Source organism: Dipteris shenzhenensis, chromosome 8 (genome assembly GCF_047967505.1).
Source record: "Dipteris shenzhenensis isolate YYH24624 ecotype China chromosome 8, Dip_SZ_1.0, whole genome shotgun sequence".
NCBI lineage: Eukaryota > Viridiplantae > Streptophyta > Polypodiopsida > Gleicheniales > Dipteridaceae > Dipteris > Dipteris shenzhenensis.
In genome coordinates this window covers 3,804,990-3,828,975 of record NC_141603.1, presented here as the reverse complement: position 1 = coordinate 3,828,975, position 23,986 = coordinate 3,804,990, and the positions used below count along the sequence as shown (strand labels likewise).

At 40.4% G+C, this 23,986-nt stretch overlaps 3 protein-coding genes across 5 annotated transcripts in view; all 3 read right to left on the bottom strand.

Moving 5' to 3' along the window:
* The window catches only part of LOC147898986 (alpha/beta-Hydrolases superfamily protein), a 34,792-nt gene extending 33,172 nt beyond the window's left edge, over nt 1-1,620 (bottom strand). For 2 of the 3 annotated variants that reach the window (XM_087377945.1, XM_087377947.1), the window contains exon 1: nt 416-1,620. In XM_087377945.1, the coding sequence (XP_087234071.1) occupies nt 416-1,470 (1,055 nt within the window). In that variant the 5' untranslated portion in view covers nt 1,471-1,620. The remainder of the gene's footprint in view (nt 1-415) is intronic. The other variant, XM_087377946.1, reaches the window with a different exon arrangement.
* Nucleotides 1,621-5,968: 4,348 nt separating this feature from the next.
* On the bottom strand, nt 5,969-6,518 carry LOC147898985 (uncharacterized). Its single transcript, XM_087378173.1, has 2 exons — nt 6,204-6,518; nt 5,969-6,073 (listed from the first exon to the last, which is right to left on the bottom strand). The coding sequence occupies exons 1-2, from the start codon at nt 6,516-6,518 to the stop codon at nt 5,969-5,971; spliced, it is 420 nt and encodes a 139-aa protein (XP_087234299.1).
* Nucleotides 6,519-17,839: 11,321 nt separating this feature from the next.
* Nucleotides 17,840-19,754, bottom strand: LOC147898984 (protein STRICTOSIDINE SYNTHASE-LIKE 3-like). Its single transcript, XM_087378345.1, has 4 exons — nt 19,282-19,754; nt 18,827-19,099; nt 18,565-18,732; nt 17,840-18,475 (listed from the first exon to the last, which is right to left on the bottom strand). The coding sequence occupies exons 1-4, from the start codon at nt 19,563-19,565 to the stop codon at nt 18,079-18,081; spliced, it is 1,122 nt and encodes a 373-aa protein (XP_087234471.1). The 5' UTR covers nt 19,566-19,754; the 3' UTR covers nt 17,840-18,078.
* Between the last annotated feature and the right edge of the window lie 4,232 nt (nt 19,755-23,986).

The following is a 23,986-nucleotide window of genomic DNA, read 5'->3' as shown; positions in this document are numbered from 1 at the left end:
GGAGCGCGTGACATTTTCTATGGAGCTACTATGAGGCATATAGCATTTGGCTGACAATAGCTATTAGCGCAAAGGGCCACCTTCCTTATGCAGGCAACTGCATGCTCACCTAGATGGACCAGCCTTGCATCAAAAGAAGCAGCGTGACTCGCAGGAAATACGTGTAATTTTCCAATACCGATGACCCATACATTGGAGGGTCATGGGAAATAGAAAAAATACACATCATTAAAAAGATTTTTAAAAATCCCATTTTTCCTCACCCTCTTACGTTTTTGGGTACATGACAACTATATTTGAGAAGATGTTCTCCGAGACATGGAGTGATGGCGCCTCTTCTTAGAAAACAAGGAGGGGCTGGGGTGGGGTGGGGGGCCAATTAAGAATATATTCGGGGTCCATTTGCCAAACGTACCTTGGAGTGGTCAATGGAGAGTCAGCACAGCCTCTAGGATTTAGCACAATTGGAAAATAGCCACACCTAAGAGCTCTTCGAACAAAACTCCGTACATACTTGTCTCCACTACCATCCGCTGAGCCAGGAACAAGAAACACCGTCGTATCCAACCCGTGTTCCCCTGATAATTCCAAATGTGAAGGCCAATCAATGGCTAACACCCCGCCGTCCTCTGTATGAAGACATGTCCGCTGATAGACAGATGCACTATCGCTCGCTTCTTGTTGTCCTCCCTTTTCCAGACTCCCTGCAATAAATCTGCTTGTCTCGTCAATTTCAGAAGCCACTCTCAACAAAGTCCCAGACCATTTTTCATCCCCGTTCTCTAAACTCACAAAGTGACGACCCTCTGTTGTGAGTATCTCGGCAAGCCCTTCATATACGTCAGTCTCCTCGAAAGCAATAGAAGGGCACCTCATCAACACAAATCGATTGAACAGGGTGGGACTCATGATCAGCAAACAGTCTTTAACGGGTCGGCCCGCGATCGCGCGATTTCCCCGAGTAGCTTGGCTCTTCTTCGGAGGAATGATAGCAGTTACGCAGGATGCTACTCCTGCACTGATAGCTAGCGCAGCTATAGAAATACCGACGGGTGGGAGAGACAGAGCTAGAAGCTTATGAAGAAGACTTTGGACGCCGTAGGCATCGTTGTCTACTGCATCGGACGGGAGTGATGAAACCATGTTTTTGACAGCTGAAGCTCCATTTTGAAGAAGCGTAAGGAAAGTCTGGCCAGAGTCTGTTAGCCACTGTCCATGGGACTCAAGGTCGAAGCTTGCTCTGGGCACAACCATTCTGGTGTGAATTGTAATCCGTAGGCCGCGTCGATTCAGCGCGGTCTTTACCATCAAGCATCGCCGAGAGGTTATCGTGCCGTCTCCGGGGAGACGAGACAGATTGTGCTGAATAAAGATGATGCCAAGGAGGGCACGTCGATCCGAAGCGGACTGCAGAAGGAAAAGGCGCGGGGGGGAGCTGCATGGGGGCTGAAGAGCGAGGTTTAAGGCCATAGCAAAATGGGAGGAGATGAATCAAGTGAGCAAAGGCAAGGGACGAAGAGGAGGAGGAGGAGATATGATGAGAGAAACATGAGGAAAGAAGAGATGGAGAGCAGGTGAGGGAGAGCAAGGGATGAATTGGAAGAGCTCCATGGATGGAAAGATGAGGTACTGGTTTCTATTTTTCTTTTGTGGCCCCCTATATATTATAGGACCATGTCTCGTGAAGGGAGCGATGTTGCTAGGTTGGGTGAGAGAGATGGTAAGGGATTTGCCACTTGTTTTAATTCCAAAGGTTTCCCACACCTTTCCTAGCACCACGTGTCACACTAGCCTTAGCATCCACCAACTCTCTCTCAGTGGTTTTACCATCCACCACCACCTCCAACTTTACCTTTGGTACTTCTATTTGTTCATTCTTTGTTAGCACTGCCTCTTTAGGGACAGAGCTATAGCAACGATTTGCTTTGCCCTTTGAATTCGGATTGTGAGACACTTGTCCCCATGGCATGGCTTTTGATTCAGCTCCAAGGTGAGTCCTCTTCACTCTTCTAGGAGTTATGTGGCACCCATGTGCACCTTCTCTTGGCTTCTCTGTGCATCTCCATCAAATTATCACCCACAACAAGCTACTTTGGTGATGCAACTGGATGGATCAACGCAAGGAGGATCATAGAAAAGGGGGTAGTGCTATCAGGCATACAAACAGTGCCCTCTTGTTTATTTATTTATGTTTGTGCCATCACATGTGTATTATTCTCAAGGGTTCTAGTTTTGTTATATAGGGTTTAGTTTTTATGATTTTTAGCCTCCCACACATGACCACTTGCCCATCGAAAGCTTTCACACTTATTATTTTTCAATTGCTCTCCAAACCTTATTATTTTCCAAAAAAGGGTATCACCTAGGGTGGATATGCAATTATGGCCATCTGTGCAGTTTGTAAAGAGACAGAGCTTTGGCTTAAGGTGTGACCAAACAAATCATCCTATGCTATTAGGGAAATGTGTAAGAAAACAATACAACGTCTGTGCTCAACAGATAACAGGATCTCGTACGCAAGAGAGAAAAGCAGATAGTATGGAGAATCAAAAATTTGATTACTGTAGAACTGATACAATAGATGGCGCTGCCTCCCAGCCGTGCGCTCCTGTGAAAGAAGCTTCGATGGCAAGCTAGAAACAGTAGAGGACGGAGGCTGGATGTTGAGGAATCAGGGTTGCTGTAGCCAGTGATGAAATAGGCTTCACGGGCTTGCACTTATATAGCCACTAGTCATAGTCGGTTAGACCCAATTTAGTGACCGACCCAGTCCGCCCAAAACGGTCGACTGGGAGTCGGTCCTAAAATAGGCCACCGACCACATGATAGAACCATGGCGTAAAATAGAGCAACTATCCTACGTTCTCCGTTTGGCCCAGAGCCATCCGGGATCATTTGGGGCTCCAAACGGGCCCCGCAACCCGAGAGTGGGCTGCCCCGAGAAATGCTCCGTCTACCCTCAGTGCGGTCAGTCATGGGATGCCTTCCCGCACTTGCATGTAGCCTAGTTGGCAGTGTGCCAACTCCATCCAGCCATCAGGCCACACATGGCCCCCATCTAGTGTCCAAACCAGGACCTACCGGATAACCAAGCTACTCAAATGCCTTCTCCTCATATGGGAGGCTTACAAGTAGAGTTAGCTGGTTCCCACGTAGTTACACGAGAGTGGAGCATTGATATCTAACAAAATGCACGGTAGAGTGACCACTTCCATAAATGTCAGCGCTAATAATACTCAATGCTCTCTCTATTCTTCTAGACCTGTATAGACCATGGGAAATAAATCTATAAATCCTTCATTCTTGTAGCTTTTTGTGTTTTGAAGATGTTTGACCAAAAAATATTATCTAATCATTATTACGTTAAACTGTCCAAGTCCTATCTCAAGTTTTGGTTATGTAAACCATGCAATGCATTGTTGCGATGCCCTAGAGGAACCACCCAGGTACTAAACAGATTCACATTGAATTTTAGTTAGGATGTAACTTAAAGGTTGTATCAAAATGCACTACTTCATGATCTAGCTCTATAGTTCTTTAAGATAAGAGAGCTATGGATGTGAAGAAACATGGAAATAATATGGCATTAATTTCTCATGTTATTAACCATCATTAACTAAAGCTAAGCCAACTCACATGAATTGGAATGCTTTTGGAACTCCACCAAAAAAGAATCAAGGTACTTAATGCTTTTTGCAATGATAAAGGCATCTTCACATCCATGGACTTTCACGAAAGTCCATGCAATGATGCCATGCAATGAAAGGAAATTCTATATGCAAAGAAAACCAATAAACTTATTAGTTATGCTGAAAGAGGCCAATTACTAGAAGAAACAAGTGATGTAGAAGGCTAGAGAGAGTGCAATCTAGTGTGGTTAACCTTGTGCAAATTATCAAAGATGAGTAACCTGATCCGTCTACAACGGATTAGAGACCCGCTCCGCTGGGTCTCAAGGTGCTAAAATGTCTTTAATGTCAATAATAAATAAAATAACAGATAAAGGCCCCACATGGGTTGGTTGCATTATAGCAAGAGTAAAGCATAGATGGAAAATCTCCAAATTGAAAAGACATGCTTTCCACATATGCATACATTTCATGTTTCACTTAGTGGTAATTTTATATGATGTGAATTTTTTATCTAGGCATTGAGGAGAAGGTGAAGAGACACACACACGTGCGCGTGCACGCACGCGCACACACACAAAGTGACAAAGAGTGTGAGAGAGAGGGTTGTTTGTTATACTTGAGGAAAAGGGTTGAAATTAAACTACTAACATCACCAAAAATATTAAGTGTGTCATAGTCAGAGCTAGCACTATTGGTAAGGCTTGTATGCTGATCTCTTATACCAACAATATAGCAAAAGAACTTTTATAAACACAACAAACATTTAGATGCAAGCAACATACTCCAACCAAAAAATTCTCTATAATAGAGTACTTCAAAATAACACATACAAAAGTAGAGTCTCATATTCGAACATGCAATAACTGCATCAAAGAACCGAGTGATATGTCCAAATACACATTCGCAAACAAAATCATAACTGAATATTTAAAATCTAAAATAGACACACAAACATCCCTAAGGGAAAACCGTGAGGCCATGTACTCCACGTCTATCACGAGACGACGAACGTACCACGGACTACCAACAACCGGATCTCCACCTGTGCACATCAGACAGAAAGACAATTTAAGGACTATAATTATTGAGCCATAAAACTTTCATAACTATATGTTGATAAAACCTAACTCATTCGTTGCAGTACTTACTCGAACACAAAGGGCTGCGAACAATGTGGATAAAGGTATACATGTAGTCGACATTTTGCCCTCGATAGAAAATCCGTGTTCACACACGTGCGTAGTATCCCAGCCAATAAACAGTGATGGTGGTCTGTGGTCCATCATCCCCATGAAGCAGGCGAGCAAGGACAACGTAATACCCCAAGTGGACTCGTCCCGCCAAAGGATGGTCAATGTGGAGATTCATTACAAACCTTGAATGAGAAACAGCCCCAAAGGATAAACAATAGCACATTTGCCCACTCATACATAATCCAAATAACCTTTTGTCTCAACAAAAAATAAAGCAACAAACAGTATACATGTCTTCTACCCAATGTAGCTCTCCAGCTCAAGCAGATCCAACAACAGCTGCGCATTCTCCAGAGACCTCCAGACCGCAGACTCTTCTATTAATATGTCATCATAGACCCTGGTTATCAAGAAATTATGTACCTTCCACCCACGCTCTTGCTTCGATCAGAAACGTGAATTGCCTAGACATCCTATCGTGTTGCAAAAAAGAAACGTATGCGTCAATCTATAAGTACAGGAGAAAACAATAGACTTTCTAAACCTCAAGGCTCAATTTTCAGAGAAAATAGTCTACAGTATATTGCAAACCCACAACTTAAATGGAAAATCAAATTTCACAGAGTACATAAAAAACTCAGAAAAGCTAGACATTGTCAAGGACAAAATCATGAAATATTACCTCTCAAGCTAGCATTCCCCAAGGCATACAGCAATTCTTGGATGGAATATTGAATGAATTGAAAAAAAAGCTATACAAATATTACACAAATGAAGATTTTCCACACAAGAAAGTCTTAGGAGGGCTCGAGAGATTAATGTCAGACTCCTAGGCTCTTGCTGTTACCAATTGCAAAACTTCCCTGTATACAACATTTGTGGTAGAAGTCCTTTCCACGTCCTCATCACTAGCATCAGACACAGTCTTTGGAATGAATACCTTAACAGTGTTCGATGCTCCGACACGCGAGAATGCCACGTATAGCTGCCCATGACTAAACACCGGCATTGCCAAGTACAGTCCCAAAACAGACAACGTTTGGCCCTATGACTTGTTGATTGTCATGCTGAATGCCAATCGGCGGATAGGAAATTGCCTTCTCCTCATGTCGAATGGAAGTTTTAGGTTGGACAGCATGAACGTTATCCTCGAATGACCGTTTTATCGCCAGCATTGTGTGAAACTCTTTGCATATCAACCATGTCCCGTTGCTTAATTTCTGGCGTGGATTCAGACGTGGATTCAGACTGCGCAACAAAATTGTAGGAGCATTCCTTTTCAAAACCAGCCGATGCAAGGGGGATATCCATTACCAAGATCTAGACTATTTAGGTACGCGACTATAAACAAAAAAGAATCCCCACTTGAGTTATCTACCGAATTTGCGCTTAGATACTCCTTTTCCTCGCTGGGCATTGCCTTCAATGCAGTAGCATTAATTGCATCAACCTCAAGGTTTTTAGGTGCAAGAATAGCACGCTCTCTGAAATATGGTGTGCAATCGAGAACTATTGCAAGTCCCCTATACACCCATCCGATGAGGCCTTCCATGGACTTTGTCTCCAAAAGCATTTGCGATGGAATTACAACAGTATCTTCTCTTGTACATCTGCTTATCCCATTGCCAATGTCCAAAACCCATTGTGTGAACTCCTGCTCAGTTGAGCTATCACCATTTTGAAGGACCCACATGTTTTGCGTCAACTTCAATACTGTAGTGCAACCCCAAATCCTTGAGTGGCATAACGTAGCATTAACAATGTCCTCTCATCTTGCCTTTGGAAGCACTGGCAAGACTTGTCTAAAATCCCCCCCCAACAACACCACCTTCCCACCAAAGAGTTGCTCATATCTCTCAATGTTATGTATAGTGCCTCAAAAGCAAACCGATGAGTCATGGGTGCCTCATCCCATATTATCAGCTTAGCCATCTTTAAAACATCTACGAGTTGACTATCAACCTTAATATTGCAGCTACTAGAACCATGCAGCTCCAATGGTACCTTGAATCACGAGTGCGGGGTGCATCCATTGGCTAGTAGCAACGCTACAATCCTAGAAGATGCGCATGCCAAAGTGATTAGCCCCTCCCCACGCAACCGAGAGAGCAAGCAATTGTAGAGGAAGGTCTTTCCAAATCCTCCTGGACCATCGAGGAAGAACACCTCACCACCTTCTGCATAGACTCTTGCTAAATTCTAATCGAATGCAGCACGTTGACAATGATTCAAGGTACTTTCCATCCGTTGGCTCGTCTAAGCTTCTTTCACAACATCACTTCTCGCCCATCGCTTATTACTAGTTTTGTTCCATACCAACGTGCCTGGCAAGTCACTATATAACAAGTTACTTGCATCATGGTGCAACTGATTGTAACTAAACCATTTTGTGAGGGTAGACTTTCGATTTTGTTCCCTATCCACTACATTCTGCAAACCAGCATCATCTCAAAATAAGACTTAATTGCACATCGGAAGATGAACATGCAATCTTTGCACATCTGGTTTTCCGTCGTGCATGGCATACTCATAAATCCGCAAGCATGTTTCTAAGGCCGACACGTAATGCGCATCCAAGTAACTAATGATCTCATCAATGCCACTGTCGAGTGGGTTGTGCAACTGCCCTTGCTCTCCTGCATGATCTAGCTGCATCCTGATGATTGCTCTATCATGACCCTTGTATATGTATTTGTATAAATACTTAACTGCTCTAATTGTGGAGAAATTTTCAACATTGATGTGTGCCTTGTACTTCACGAAAAGGAAAGGATTAAATGGCACAATCCAACGATTATCTATTACACCACCTTTCACCTGTATCTTTCTACCATCATCATGGATGTAAACAGGATAACAATCATTCCCAACAATAGTAGACTACGAGAATGCATGGGGATAATGACAAACACATTTGCCCTCAACCATGCAAGCTGTAGAGGCATTCAATGCACCACACGGACCATGGACATTACATTGTCCAATAATCTCATACAACTCTGGGAACAATGTTTTATCTGGCAACTCCGCACATACCAATCGGTCATAGTGATCGATTTCCACGGGATTGAAGACACCTTCTAATATCATCAATATATGCAACTGTGGCAAAATTCTCTTTTGAAACTCAATCACCTTCCTAAACAAATTATGTTTTGTAATTGATTGCATCATATCCTTATGCTTTTGATAAAATACATGGGTTGTCAGGTTTGGCCGGTCTTGTGCAGTTTGTCCGGGCAACAATCTTTCAAATATTTCAGGTCAGTTCGGATTACAGGTGAATGTGATTAAAAAATATGGTTTACTCCTTTTCCTCACAATTGCCATCATGTCTTGGTATAGCTATCACATATATCGGAGCCTCTCGTAAAAGAAGGTGGCAACACAACCCTATGCCTAGCAGCATTGCCCAACATAGTACGTGCTCCATCGGCTGTATTTACAATGTCTACCAATCCTTGGTAGACTTCTGCACGTAACAAATCTTGGTTGTTTCGTATCCACACCAACGTGGACTCTTTCATGCTACTATATGCATCAACTATGTATTGTTGCAGCAATCTCCCCCCATGCAAAAGACATGCATTTGTATCATGCCTCAGTCACAAACGGTATGCATAGTACTGTCTCTGAGTGACACAACTTGTCCCCGTATCTTGTGCACTGGTATGTGATTAGGAACATCACTATTGCAAATTAGAAATTCTACTCATAACCCCATTGCCGGCTAAAAATATGGATGTCACAATTTTCGATATCGAAGTCATCCCCTTGTCCTGGCATAATAGCAGCAACCTTGCTAGATGCAGGAGCCAAGTATTGCTTGGAGGTCGGGCTGCTCTCGCAAATAACCATCCTCAAGTCTTCATGTGGATTTGTTTTCAACACTTGCCCCATATCCATCAATGCACTTGCATATGGATTGCATTCATGCATCATCCTTTGCAACACCTCCAAAATGTTTGGATCCAAACCAGGCATCTCATGCAAATGGTGTTGTAGTTCATGTTCGGTATCATACACATATAATTGTGCAAAACGTGGCATCTATTGCCTACCTTCATCTAGTAACAAATTTCCAAGCCGGTGATACACACTATCATGGACCCAAAAGTTCTATATACCCCCATTCCCACGGAACATTTGATCAACATGGGCTCCCAATGAAACAAATGCCATGACACTATTATAAGCCCTAATGTTATTCTTAAATAGTTTGCTTTGAGCATCATTTCCATGTAGAAGAGCTCTCAAAATCTCTAGCGGTTCTTGTAAGGGCAACAACAACACATGACCAACCTTGCAATAATGCTTTCCCACTACCTAGCATAAGCATTCACGTCTCCTTTTCCACAATTGAGCATGGCAAAGATTGCATGCAAGATCCATGCATTCGAGTGTGTGAAGAGCAAGAGCATTGAAGACCAGTGGATATAGAGATAGGTTCTCTATATCATCCCTTAAAGGAAATGTACGCAGGATAGACAGGCTCCCCCCTGCACCCAAAACCACACCCATGTTGCGATCAATGCGTCTTCGTGCTCTTGATTGAGCAGGGGCCCTGGTTGTATCAATTTGTAGATGCACCTATTACTGGACCGTGTGCTGCATTTGTCTCACCCACAACATGTTGATGTGCATTACTTGATGTTGCTGAAGTATTGACCACATTTCTCCACCAGCATATTGATGCAAATTAAAGACACCATCAAGGGGGAATGTATACTCTCCCAACCCCGAATGGAAAGAATCCCTTCTTGCATGCAGCTACTCTTCCCCACCGCCAATTGTAGTGCATAGGACGTTTTATTCTCCAACAAGACTACGATGCGCCTGGTGTGCTGAATGCAATAAATTTATTCTATTGAGGCCCATCAATTTTTTTGCAACGCATGCTACATGATTGTGTCCATGCATCTAACTTTGTTGTCTGCAGCGGCCAACTTCTACACTCATAGATTTGATAGCTTTCCGCATGCATTTAGTACCTTGATGTTTCAACCTTGTTATTTGTACAGCATAAATGCGATGGGCCGCTCGCATTGAATCAAACAATGTTCTCCTATGAGACCTTATTGAATGTAACCTCCCTTCTATTCCTTTTGCCATTTGCTGTATATATGAGAAATTGGACCCCCTTAGATAGTATCCACTCAACCAACTACATAAGGATCTATTCCTCAACAAAGAAAAAATAGCTTAATCAAATTACCCATGCATCATGCTCTAACCATGAGACATTGGAAGAAAACAATTTAGAAAGGAAGAAGCATGGGTCATTTAACAAATCCATCCTTTTCCCATCTATCTAAAACTGAGAGTTGACCATTTACACATCACCCATAGTGTGTCCCATAACCAAGATTTAATGTGCCACTAATTTATGGTAGGTGCAAACCTCCTATTTTGTCAACATATGAGCAAAATACATTATCATACACACACCTCTCTCTCTCTCTCTCTCTCTCTCTCTCTCTCTCTCTCTCTCTCTCTCTCTCTCTCTATGGACCTACCCTTGTAGATGTGAAATTTCAACTCGATGGAGTACCTGCCAAAATCTTAGCCTCATTGAAAGAGTCTAGGGACCTACCTAAGGGCATTCATTTAAATCGCAACTATGTTTATGCGAATGCATGTATGCTAATGCAAATGTATAATTATAGATGTCATTATATGCATACACACACATTTAAACCAATGCATCCCATAAAACACAATTGTGTATGTTACATGAACCACTCTCGCTCTCTCTCTCTCTCTCTCTCTCTCTCTCTCTCTCTCTCTCTCTCTACCTATCTATCTCTTTCGCTCTCTCCCTCCGCAAGAAGAACCAAAACCACCTCCCTCATTGAAGAATCTAGGGACCTACCCCTAGATGGTATCTAATCAACCAACTACATAAGGATCTATGCCTCAACAAATTAAAAATTGGTTTAACTAATGCATCATGCTCAGACCCATGCATGACACTTAGAATTACCCATGCATCAGGCTCAAACCATGAGACAATGTGCCCCAAGGAAGCAAAGAATTCCAAATGTAGGAAGCAAGGGCAAATGGTAGGAAATAAGCATCTCCTACCTGAGTAAACAAAAGTAGTGGAGAGAAACTAGGGGTGGTCCAACGACTGAATCAAGCACCTGTAAGAAAAAAAACCAAATAAAAAAAGTAAAGCTAAGTGAACCATACATGTTTTAATTTTAAGTATATGCGTAATGAATCACATGTCTCATGGTCAAAGCATTTCAGTACATTTTTAGAATTTCATGCAACGTAAGGATTCAAACCTCTACAATAATTTTCATAATAGATACAATATATTTGATGCAACCTCTCTCTCTCTCTCTCTCTCTCTCTCTCTCTCTCTCTCTCTCTCTCTCTCTCTCTCTCTCTCTCTACAAAAAAGAACATAAAACCACTTCCCTCATTGAAGAGTCTAGGGACCTACCTTGTAGATGAGAAATGTCAACCCGATGGAGTGCTTGTCAAAATCTTAGCCTCATTGAAAGAGTCTAGGGATGTACCTATGGGCATTTCTTTAAATCACAACAATTGCAAATACATGTATGCCATGCAAATGTATAATCATAGATGTCATTGTACGCATACAAACATGTATAAACCAATGCGTCCCACAAACCACAATTGTCTATGTTACATGCACCACCCTCGAATGCCTATATTTTCTTACACATGCGTGCATGCGAGAGAGAACTATCTACCTATTCATGCAGTTAGATATCTATCAATGAGATCTACCTATTTATCTATATATAAGTATATATAGTCAAATGTTTTGATTATATATGCAGGTATAGATATGTGTACAAATGTGTGTGTGTATGCACATACAAATTTGTATCCATACAAACATGTTTAATTTTGTGTAATCAAACTAATGCATGGGTAGAGGTATGGGCCTGTAATCGATGCACATACACATTTCCACGTGCAGCTATATATCTACCAATTATATCTACCTATTTATCTATCTATATGTATGCAATGTGTAGAGGTATGGGCGTGTTTGTGTGTGTGCGTGTGTGTGCGTGCATATACTCATGTTTGTATGCATACAAATGTGTATCTACACACATACACACGTGCACACCCATACCTCTACACATATAACAAATAAATAGGTAGATAAACTTGTGTGCCATGCTATAGAGAGAGAGAGAGAGAGAGAGAGAGAGAGAGAACATAAATGCCTTCACTCACACACACACACACACACACATAATTGAAGAGAGAGAGAGGGGGGCAGGGTTTATAAATGCCTTCACACACACACACACAATTGAAGAGAGAGAGAGAGAGAGGGGGGGAGGGAGTTTATAAATTCACACACACACACACACACGCATGCATGCACATGCACACGCACACGCTCACACACTCACACACTCACACACACACATATATAATCCCTCTCTCTCTCTCTCTCTTTCTTTTAAAAAATGGCCCATACTTTTCTATGCCTCTAATAGATAGATATATAATCAAATATTTTCATCATATGTGTGTGCACATACACATTTGTATCCATACAAACATGTTTAATTTAAATACACATTTTTTGTTTACTCATACTAATGCATGGGTAGAGGTATGGGTGTGTATGTGTGCACATACACATTTCCACACGTACAAAAGTGCTTATTTAAAAAAATCTATTTTTAACTCAAGCTAATGTGTCACGTGGACTAGGATTTATTGTGCTACATGAACTGTGCTCTCTGCTCAAACAATGCCCATACTTTTCTACAAATGCAAGAGGTAGTAGATAGGGAAAGAAAGAGAGAGAGAGAGAGAAAGAGAGAGAGGTAGTAGATAGGGAGAGAGAGAGAGAGAGAGAGAGAGAGAGAGAGAGAGAGAGATTGTGTGTGTGTGTGTGTGTGTGGGAGGGCATTCTCTCTCTCTCTCTCTCTTAGAAAATGAACCACATACAAAAAATCATCATGGCCCATGCTAAGAACACCCCTTGAGGCAACTTATGCATAAATAGTAGAGAAGAAAAGAACATTTAAGTATTGAATATGAATATTAACCTCGGTGCCATCCCTTTTTACATACAAAAAGGCTTGGCCCATGGTAAGAAGAGCACACTTGACCCTACCCCTTGAGGGATATCCAAAATAGATTATGCATAACGAGCTGCTCAAGTACCTTTGAAAGGATAGGACGATTCCGCAGGGATCGACTGAACAGAAAGAGAGAAAGACTCCCTCCGTGCCTCAAGTTGCAAGTAGGCTCGAAGCCTCGGACTTGGCTGTTGCGAATGATGGGCAGAGATGTGAGGTCCATGAGATGGCGCAAAAGGGAGTTGGGCTACTGGACATCCACGATGAGCGTAACATCCTCTTTCAGCTTCATGGTCATGGCCTCTATGTGGAGCTGCAAAACTGAGCTGTAGACGGTCTAGAGTTGGCGAAGTGCACGGAGCTACAGATGGTTCTAGAGCTGGCAAAGGGGGCGACGATGGCGAGGTGGAGGCCAAGTGGTGCGAAGTCTATTGTGTGAGAGGTGGAGGTCTATGAAGCACATGGGCTCCCTCCTCACGTACGGGTTGTCTGGGCAGCTAGAGCTGACGAGGCTCACATACAGGCTGCACGTGGAGGCACGATCAATCGAGCATGGTGGGCAGTTGACTCTAGAGCTGGGGAACGAAGCTACTGAATGGAGATGTAGACAGCCTGGAGCTGGCAAAGTGCACAAAGCTGCAGATGGGTCCAGAGCTAGCAAAGTGCCCGAAGCTGCAGACTCACCCTTAGCGGGAACAACAAAGGGGGCAACAATCGTGAGGTGGAGGCCAAAATGTGTGAAGTCTACTGTGTGAGAGGTGGAGGCCAGGAGGTGTGAAGTCTACTGTGTGAGAGGTAGTCTACGAAGTGTACGGGCTCCCTCCTCACGTATGGGCTATCTCGACGACTGGAGCTAGCAAGGCTCACATAAAGGCTGCGTGGCTAGAGGCACAATCAGCCGAGCATGGTGGGTGGCTGAACTCTAGATCTGGTGAAGTGCACGGAGCTGGTTGGAGCTGTAAACAAGAGGTGGAGGTGCCAAGTCTGCTGCAAGAGTCTCTCTAGTGTGGGCAGGAGAGAAAGTAGGAGAGAAGAATCGACATGAGGGTGGAGCTGGAGAGGGTGATGGAGCATGAAGGTGGAATTAATGTTGCGTTATACCATTCCAATGAATTCAATCCCATACACGAAAAGGGTATCACAAAATTTGTCATTAGTACCTATAATATTTGATACCTATAATCTTGTCATGAGTTTTAGATGATAAAATCATATAGTATCTGCTGACAAGACATTGCATTCAATCAATTGTGATACCAAACACTACTACAAAGGGGGCTATTTTGTCTCTTATTTGCAATGCATTTAGGTAGTCAACTAAAAAAAGATGTTTTATCAGAAAAAGTGGTAGAGCATTCATAACCATGTTGTCATGTATATTCATTCGAAATAACCATCAGTATAGTCGATGGTATTTACATCAACATATTCATTGATATTACCAATAATATAGGCATTCATATAAATGCACTAGTATAAGACGCGATCATGGGCAACTATTTTGATAGTAATACTAGCGTTTACACAAATGCTGGGACTGCTAAAATTTTTACAAAAAGTGGTTGTATATATCTCCCATAAAATTAGTGCTTTGTACTTTTGATACAAAAAAACATAAAATGAGAACTTCTACACCAAGTTTGGGTTAAAATACCTTCATATAATCATAATAAAGTCAAAAATGAAATTAAAAAAAAAGAAAAAATGTCATCATATAATTACAATAAAGTCAAAAATGAAATGCCATTATGGAAATACAAGTCAATTGTCAAAGGAAAAAAGCTCTATCCATGATAAATTATTCAAGAAGTGACATTTATGTCAATATTGTCGCCCTCAACCAAAAACTGTATTCTAAATAAGTCTATATTCTCTACATATATCCCTAAGTCTCTTCATATGTAATAGCTAAGTCTTAATCCTTTAGTGATGATCATGATGTAATAGAAGAAGTAGATGATACGAACTATCCATTGATCCCTTAGAAGATGATGAATCATCTTCAAGGCTTCTTCTCCATGAATAATGGACCAATTAGAAACATAGTGTTAGTAACGTGATGATAATTATTGATAAATCACTAAATCCTAGACCCTAGAGCCTAGAACCTAAGTCTTGACTCCAAACTCTTAACTTATTTTGATAAAGATGAGATGCTAGTGTCCAAATTATAATCTCACACAATGTTAATAAGGTGATGAGAATGATTGATAAAACCCTAAACCCTAAAATCTAAACTCCAAACACTAAACTTACCTCAATGACAATGATTGATAGAACCCTAAACCATAGTCCTAAACTCCAAACTCTAAACTTACTTTGGTAAAGATAAAGACATTGGTGTTCTAAATTATAATCTAACTCAATGTTAGTAACATGGCGATAATGATTGATAAAACCCTAAACACTAATGATAATGACAAGGTTTTCATTTTCTTAATATAAACATTCTAGGGGCCAAACTAGTGGAGGCTGCATTGTAGCCCATGCTCTTGGTAAAGGGAAATCATTCCTTATATTAGCAATTTTGCACAATTTCTTAGAATCATATCCCAATGAAAGGTTTATGCTTATGGCGCCTAAAGGGATGTTAGTTCTATAGCTTTCATCATGTGTGCATGAATAACCAATCCTCTCACGAAGCAACTCCGAGCTCTTGTGCACTATTTCTTCATGTCTATGCATCTACACACAATCCATATTGAGTACAACTTGGTTGGATGTAGCTACATTTGAGATAAATCTTTGGCCAATCTAACTTTCAGAATATAACTGTCTTCTTTTACATTATATAATGTTGATTTACTCAATGAACTTTTCCATTCATGTTGCATGTAGCCAAACCAAGGTGGTAGCTCTGGTGAAGTTGAGTCATCTAGAGCAAGCAAGGGATCTAGAGAGGGTGAGTCATCTAGAGCCGATAAGGGATCTAGAGAGAGTGAGTCCACCATCTAGAGCCGACAAGGATCTAGAGTCGGTGGATGTCAAGGCAAGGATGACATACATTAGGAAAAAAGGGAGCTCATTTTGGGGCCTTTTAGGGTTTAGAAAAATAGGCTCTCGACCAATCAAAAGAGGGCCAATGTAACATTGGAAAAATACCAAAAACCATGTAGAAAGATAAAATAAAGTCATATTCAAAACCTTTTTCTTTTATTATGTTTGACATACGTGATCTTCAAAAGATGATTTTTTGTGCAGAATTTGATGATTTTGACATCACCAGTGCATCCGGAGTGAGCCAAAACCCCCTCGTCGACGAGACACTGAAAACCAATGCCTAGAGGCCCTAGAATGGGGGATTTGCACTAAAATTACACAGAAAGTCAAGGATCTTATATGTGCATTTAATATGAAGCCTGGGTACTAGACTAACATTTTTGCAGTAAGTATCCGCATTTTATGGCATTTCCCACAGTTTGAGTGCAACAAAAATAGGTAAATAGTGAATTTCTTAGAGGGCCCCAAAATGAGTTCCCTTCTTTCCTAATGGTTTTAGCCTCCGCGAGACACAAATTGAGGAGATCTGTGAGAAGCTAGTTATTACTCTTTCTCGTTGTATAGAGAATGAGTTTGTATACCCTTTTTGGGACTTCTTGCAATTGATCTTGTGGCTTATACATTCATGCTCTCTCGAGGGAATTTTGTACTCATGCCTTGAAGCAATAGCGAATTTTCATATTACATTTTGCAATATATATTCATACCTTTTCAAGGGTTCTTGTTATACAAATAAGATTGCATTTATGCTAAATTATGGTGGGGTAGAATGGGTGTACCAATACTCTTTCCTACCCCATCAATTTGTTTTTACATTCCACAATATACCGACACTAATTTTTTATGTGTTTTACATCAATGTTCGATGACAATACTGATGCTAATAATTTCGCATTTTTTGTCTAGAACTGTCTATAGCATTAGTTTCATATAGATGCTTCTACACTAACAAAAGATTTTGTTTCTTCACAAATTCCCTGTGTATTACGATCGAAAATTTCCCCATACCTTGTATTGAAACATGTTACATGTCCTTCATAGTTGTTTTCTCTAGCTTGCATATATACTTCCATGTACAAAATGCAGAGATTGAAGCTTAAGATGGAGTGTCTATTGTCTTATTTCTGTAACCTTATCGCATTGTGACATCTTCATAGTTGTGCCTTTATGTAAGTTCTTGAATGCATACTCAATCTAATATCATTCCATTATCATTACAAAATTTCCATTGTATCAACCTTGTACATAAAGGGGAAATTTCAACATTTATTACAAAAACATTAATTGATCTAAAGTTGAGATGCACAATGTCATCAAGGTACGAAATTAATTATACATTATCGTAATCTACAAAGATATTGTGCATTGGCTTACACATGCTTTGCAAGTAGACTTGTTGAGGAGTTGGTTTAGGTCAAAGTTCTAGAAAGATAAACCAAGGATATTTGGGAGACAAGGAAGACTCCCTCTCAAAAACACTTAAAAATTGCTTTAATCCTCTCACTTGTCATGTGCATGCCACTTTGTCAAAACTAATCCTCTTCATTTTCGAGGAAGTGATGGATGGTCTAGAGTACATCGACACTCCCACTCATCATGCACATGCCACTTTGTGAAAAGTAATCCTCTTTATTTTCAAACCAGTTATGGTTGGTTTGGATAGAAGAGCCACATCCTACTTCTAGTGGGTATGGCCCATCCAAAAGTGATCCAATAAATCATGTAATTCAATTGTAATTCTTTTTAAAATATTGTGTTCTTATTTATGTACAAAACTATAATAAAAAGACAAAGTAAATAAGGTTTTGTCATTTCATACACCGATATTGCACATGCAAGCAGGGTTGCTCATAGAGCGTTTCCAAAAGTCGCTCTAACGTAAGCTTTTCTCCTTTTGTAAATTTTTTGCCTTAATAAAGTCTTTCTACTTTCTTTGGGAAAAAAAGAAAAAAAAGAACACACTCATGCTTGCCATCACTCATTTCTACCCCAAGCTGATATTGATTGTCAATACATGAGAGAGAGAGCATAACCAAGTTGTACCTGTTGAATCATCAATTGCAAGAGTAATCCGAAGAAACAGACACAGTTCACAGACGCTTAATTGAGAATGGACAATCTCAGGTAGCCTATACATAGCTTACCGTCCCTTCCCTCTTAGGTTGGTCAGGAGTTCAGCTGATAACGAACAATCTGAGGTAAAACCACAGAGCCTAGCCATAGCTTGCCATCCCTTTCCTCTAGCCCACTTACCAACTTGACTACCTTCCCCTCTCCATCCTCCAGCACCTCCAGCACCTCTCCCTCTGCGCCCAACCGGATTACCATCCCCATTGCCTGCTTCCTTGCCATGTTTATATACCAGGATGCAAAAGATATGGGCAGCTTCAGCAACGCCCTCCGCACTGCTACAGGCAGCTTCAGTACCCAATTCTGCTGCGCATGGATTGCCACCCAGAAATCGCCTCTCTCAGTTAACCGGATGTTGTCTGGATATCCTGGCAGCTGAGCGAATTGCTCAAGTTTCCCCGCCTTCTGACCTCGGAGCCAGTATCTCAGGATTCTAACATAAAACAGTGGAGTACACAATCAGATTCCTGCTTGCTCATGTCAAATTGCAGCTGATTTTGAAATGACACATGAAAGCCTTACCTGCGCTTCAGAGTCTCGCAAATGAGCAAGAAGGATTTGTCTTTGCTTACAGCTATGCCATTGGGAAAGTACAGATCCCGAAGAGCAACCTTGGTTTCTTTTGTAGCAGGGTTGAAGTTCAGCAAACGGCCCGAGTTATCTCCATGCAGAAACATCAATACGAAATGCCTACCAACAGGCGCGGGGTGAGCTGTTGGAGAGAACATGGTTGGAGAAGATGTTTACAAGTGACAGCTGCGACAAACCAACGATCGTTGCTCACCTTTTCTGATAGTTTGTACTGCTGTCTGTGAAGTAGACGAGACCATCTTCGCCAAAGTCTACGTCGTTCGTAAACCCAAGAGGCACACCTTCAGCCTCCGACACCAGGGAATTTGCGAGTCCTCCCTGTTTGCCTACTACGCGAAGGCCATAGTAAGCATCTGCAATGTAAAGGTCTCCGTAGTGGTCAAATCTCACTCCTAATGGTCTTCCACAAAGGGGTTCTTTACTCAAATCCATGACCAACGGACGCTTGGGGTTACATGCTTCAGTTCTGCGCCCAAAGAAGATGACAGAAAAAAGCTACTGTTAACAGAGACAGTAGAAGCTTCAGCCAGTCGGAAAAACTTCACTATGACTACTTCTCCACAGTTTCGTACTCAAAGAACGCATGATCACATGAGCTAGCGAGAATGCATTTTTTGACAGGATGCAGGTGCCAAAGTAATCACGAACCGGTTGGGAGAAGTGATTGCAAAATCGCTCCAACCCTTTTCCAGGCCGTCCCAGCGCACGACTCGACCGTCACCTACTCCGGTGTAGGGGCCACGTCCATGAGCATCAAACGCCAAGCTCTCAGGACCCCAAAATTCGGGAGTAACTTGAATCTCTGCGGTCTGAAGCCTATTTGCGCGATCTGTGGGAAACTTCCCATCGCTTGGAAACACAACCAGTCGAACCAGTGTAGCCAAGACGGCAACAAGCAGCACCCAATATCTCAAATTCCGTCGTCCAGCCATGACGATTGGAAGACCTGAGAAGGAATCAAGCCGCTACTTGCACTCTTTCCTCACCAACTAGTACGGGCTCAAAATTTTTAAGAGGAAAGATTTTTGTTCATGCTCGTTTCGTTGGATTGAAGAGGTTGTGGACGATCCACGCCATCAACATTGGGACGCATGATGTGTCGACAAAGAAGCCGTCTAGCTTTAACTACATATTGGGTGGAAGAAGGGAAAACGTAGATGGCACTAGGCCTCGGTACTCCTTCCAATGGGAGGCCATGAAGGTGCACTCGAAGAGGAAATAGAATTCATGTGCACTGGAAGAGGAAATAGAATTAGAATTCATCTCGTGTGGTGGTTCACATGACTCGGCGGTCATCAAGCTCCTAATCTATGTCATCAATTCATCGGGTGTGGTGCTCCGAATCTATGTCATCAATGCTGATTGGGCACGCATTTGTTGTGGCATTTTGTGCATTCTTTCTTGTGTGTTAGAGTTTTCTTGCAAGACAAAATTTCATTGTTTGTTTCAAGATCTTTGTTATTTGTTGCCCATTTATGTTATACATGAAGTGCAACATCATGTGGTAGCATAAGGATCCATGACAAATTGTAAATCCATGTTTGATTGCCACAAGAAGCTAATTTTTCTATTAAAAGCATTAGTGAAGATGTCTTTTGATTTCTTTTAAGAAAAAGGGTGGATTTAGTTGATTTTGACTTTATTGATAGTATGTATGATTATATGTCTATTTGTAAACGATTTAACCACTCATCCATTGAGGTATTAGTGTCAAGTGGTAAGAAATTTAGTTGTTCAATAATTTTTTTATGTTTTTGTTGAAAATGTTCTCTTGTATTATCTTGCAAAGGTGTTAGAATCATTATTTCTGGCAATGGTAGGTTTAGGTAGCAAAATCTACAATTCTTACTTTTATGTTTGACTCAAGATGAAGTATGCTTATGCATTTAGGAAGTCCTTATCACAAGTTATGTGTTGATCACAACTTTAATTATGTTATAATTGTATATAGGAGCATTTATTACCCACATAATCCCATGCTCATGTTGACTCCCTCTATTATGAAATTCAGTAACAAATTGCATCCCTATTATGTCATAATTAAAGCTAGTGAGTTTTGTGGCTTATATATGTAATATCTTGTATCCATTAAAGGATTGTTCCTTATCAATTCTCTTAGTATTTGATTTGTTCCTTTTGAAGTTGTTTCTTCTTTGTTTGGTTGTTGGTCTTTTCATGTGGTTTATGGTTCCCATAAACATTCTGCACAAGAGAAAGTACAAAGAGCATCAGTGGGCAAAGCTACCGCATAATGCCAAAAGCCTCCTTCCTTAGCTTCTCCTTATGATCTGGGGAAGTCCTTACATTTTCGAAGTTTCTAAAATCTATTCTTGATTTTAGTATTCCTTCGATGTTTATATGATTCTTTACATCTCCTACCAAAAATGTTCTATTTTGTAACTTTCCTTTTCTCAGACGAAACTTATATTAATAATTAGTTGATGTATGAGGAATTTGATTGATTTGTAGAAAATATTTGAAATGATTAGAGCAAAGTTCAAATATCTATGCACTATCTCCCATTTTACAATATCTAAATATGTGAGTTTAATCTTCCCAACACATCAAGCTTTCTCATACCATAGCATTAGTAAGTTCAAGTCTTCGCTTTGTCTTGGAACAATCCAAATGGCTTGTGATTTTCATAGGGAGCAACAAACTTTACTTCTATTTGGTAATTAAAAACTTGTTATGCAGTAATAATTAAAGTGTGTACTACGGTGTCGGATTCTATTGCTCCTTCTTTATTGCTAAATCCATTGTTCAAATCACCTTTCTTTGAGTCTTGGACATGCTCCATTTCTTTAATATTTCTTATATAATTTCACCATTTGTTATTTATGCATACCTTATTGCTTATGTAGTGTGGAATTTTTATATGTGCATGTAATGGTCTCATAAGAACATATGGTTGGACATTACCTATAAGGTACATTGGTTGTACTCCAATTTATTTTTCATCCTAAATATTATTGAGGCTTCTTCATATAAAAAGTGTGGCAAAATATTTTGAACCTTTCTTGTGTTTGCCAAAACATTGACAATGTTGCCGATTGCACCATATTGTCCATTGTGTATTCTTTGATTTATCTAAAGGCTATCAAGAGCAACCAATTATTCTTCTACTTCATTCCACATATTTATTAGACTTAAGTAGCAAATCATTTAATCTTATTTGAATATGAGTGAAGAACTTTGGTAGAGTATTATTTTGCATTGAATTCTTACAATCTATGCAAACTCTCTCTTCCCTAGCAATTGAAGGTTAGATTAGTAAATTCTCTTTTTCTTTCTATCCATTCAAAAATTTATTTCTGGACATATGTACTTAATTTCATAAATAGTAATCTTTCACAAGAAAGATAATCATGTATATGTTTGTCTTGAATTGCATTATCTTTCACAAGAAAGGTAATCATGTACATGTGTGTCTTGAATTGCATTATGATATTTTACAAGTCAATGCATGATCAGGTGTAGCCAATTGCAAAACTATTTTAGGGGCAATGTTGGGGCTGCTATGCAATACTCTGGTGGGCGATCTTTTGAATTTCAAGCAGACTTGCATTCTGATCAAAAAAATTATCGGTGTTATTAGCATAATAATGAGACGCAATCTACCAAAACTTATTGGTGGATCAGACTATCTATAGTCTAACCTATATATACCCGCAGCTTGCTACTTGTCATCTACGCACAACTTTTCCACTCTAAGCTTGATTCCTGACCATCGCGTAGATGTCAAGGCTTGTTGTGACCACCGCACTAGTTCTTGGAGGTGGCTGTAGCTACTCCTAATTAAACCAATGAAAATGTATTTACCTTAATCATTGGAGTCCCACAATTGTTCATATATTTTGGATCAAGGGATCCTCTTTTTTCTTAGCATGCCATCGAGCAGGTTTAAAACCATCCTAGTGGTTGGAACAGGATTGGGAGTGCAATTAATAGTTTAAAACAAGATGTTAAAAGTTAATCCTAAACGAACAACCACCACGCTTGTTCTATTTTAGTGCCGGTTGTAGTTCATCCTAAACCAAGGAAAATGTATTTCCTTGCAACCACCGTAGTGGTTCTTGGAACTATTTTAGTGTTGCTTGTAGTTAATCCTAAACTAAGGAAAATTGTATTTCCTTGTGTAACCACCACACAGGTTTTATTTCCTTGCAATCACAGAGCTAGTTCTTGGAACTATTTTATTGTTGCTTGTAGCTTATCCTAAAACCAGGGAAAATGCACCAATTGCTTGAGCAATAATTGCAACCAGCAATGGCTATGATAATAGTATTATTTATATTAAAATTTCAAAAGAGATCACACCTGGCAACTATAACAACTCAACCATTACTGTGAGCATAAGTTGAACAAAGAGATAACATCCAAAGACAGTTCATCACAACTCAGCAATTGCTGAGAACCTCACCAAGCAAAAATTAAACAAAAGAGATTACATCTATATCCAAAGATAGTCTGACAACTCAGCAATTGCTGAGAGCTATTGGCTTCAAGCCACCACTGGGCTAGCTCTTGGAGTTATGATGGAGTTGTTTTAGTTAGGATTAAGTATTTCCTTGTGCAACCACCTAGACCACTGCACTGACAAGGTGGTGCCATTGGCTTTTAGCGACCACCGCACCAAATCTTGTAGTTATTTTATTTTAGTGCTACTTGTAATTAATCCTAAACCAAAAAAAAATTATTTCCTTGCCCTTGAAAGATCCCCTTTCAAGTCAATATGGCCCTTGAGGAGTCTCCTTTAGGAGCAAGGGCCATATCGCTATGCCATATATGTTAAGATGGCCCTTGGATATGGCCCTTGAGAGGTCCCCTTTAGGGACAAGAGCCATATCGACAATTACATTTTTGATACTTAATTGTATTTTTTAAAGGGTATTTCCTTACACCACCATGCTGGTACTTGGAGCTATTTTAGTTCTAAGTCAAGGAAAATATAGGTCCTATTTTGGAGCTTTTTTAGTCCTATTTTAATAGTCCTTGTGCAACAACTGCACTGGTTGTAGTAAATCCTACACGAGGGCAAAGGTACGCCATTTATGCATCTTTCGAGCTTATTTAGGACCATTTTCACTACCAAAGTAACAGTAACAACAATTCGTATTTCCTTGCAACCAACGTGTTATTTCTTGGAGCTATTTTAGTACTGCTTAGAGTTAATCCTAAACCAAGAAAATTGTATTTCCTTGTGCAAAAATTGATTGTGCAATGACCACATTGGCTACAATAAATCCTAAACGAGGGCAAAAGTATCCCATTTGTGCTTCTTTAGAACCATTTTCACTACCAAAGCAACAATAGTAATAAAAAATTTGGCAATAAATTATAAATGAGGGCA

What these genes read in the sequence shown, in the direction of transcription:
- LOC147898985 (XM_087378173.1), bottom strand. Translation starts at nt 6,518, where the DNA reads ATGTGGGTCCTTCAAAATGGTGATAGCTCAACTGAGCAGGAGTTCACA. An exon ending in AGTATCTAAGCGCAAATTCG is followed by an intron (nt 6,074 to 6,203) that starts GTAGATAACTCA and finishes TTTGTTGCGCAG; the next exon opens with TCTGAATCCACGTCTGAATC.
- LOC147898984 (XM_087378345.1), bottom strand. Translation starts at nt 19,565, where the DNA reads ATGGCTGGACGACGGAATTTGAGATATTGGGTGCTGCTTGTTGCCGTC. An exon ending in AGTACAAACTATCAGAAAAG is followed by an intron (nt 18,733 to 18,826) that starts GTGAGCAACGAT and finishes GCCTGTTGGTAG; the next exon opens with GCATTTCGTATTGATGTTTC. An exon ending in TGCGAGACTCTGAAGCGCAG is followed by an intron (nt 18,476 to 18,564) that starts GTAAGGCTTTCA and finishes GTTTTATGTTAG; the next exon opens with AATCCTGAGATACTGGCTCC.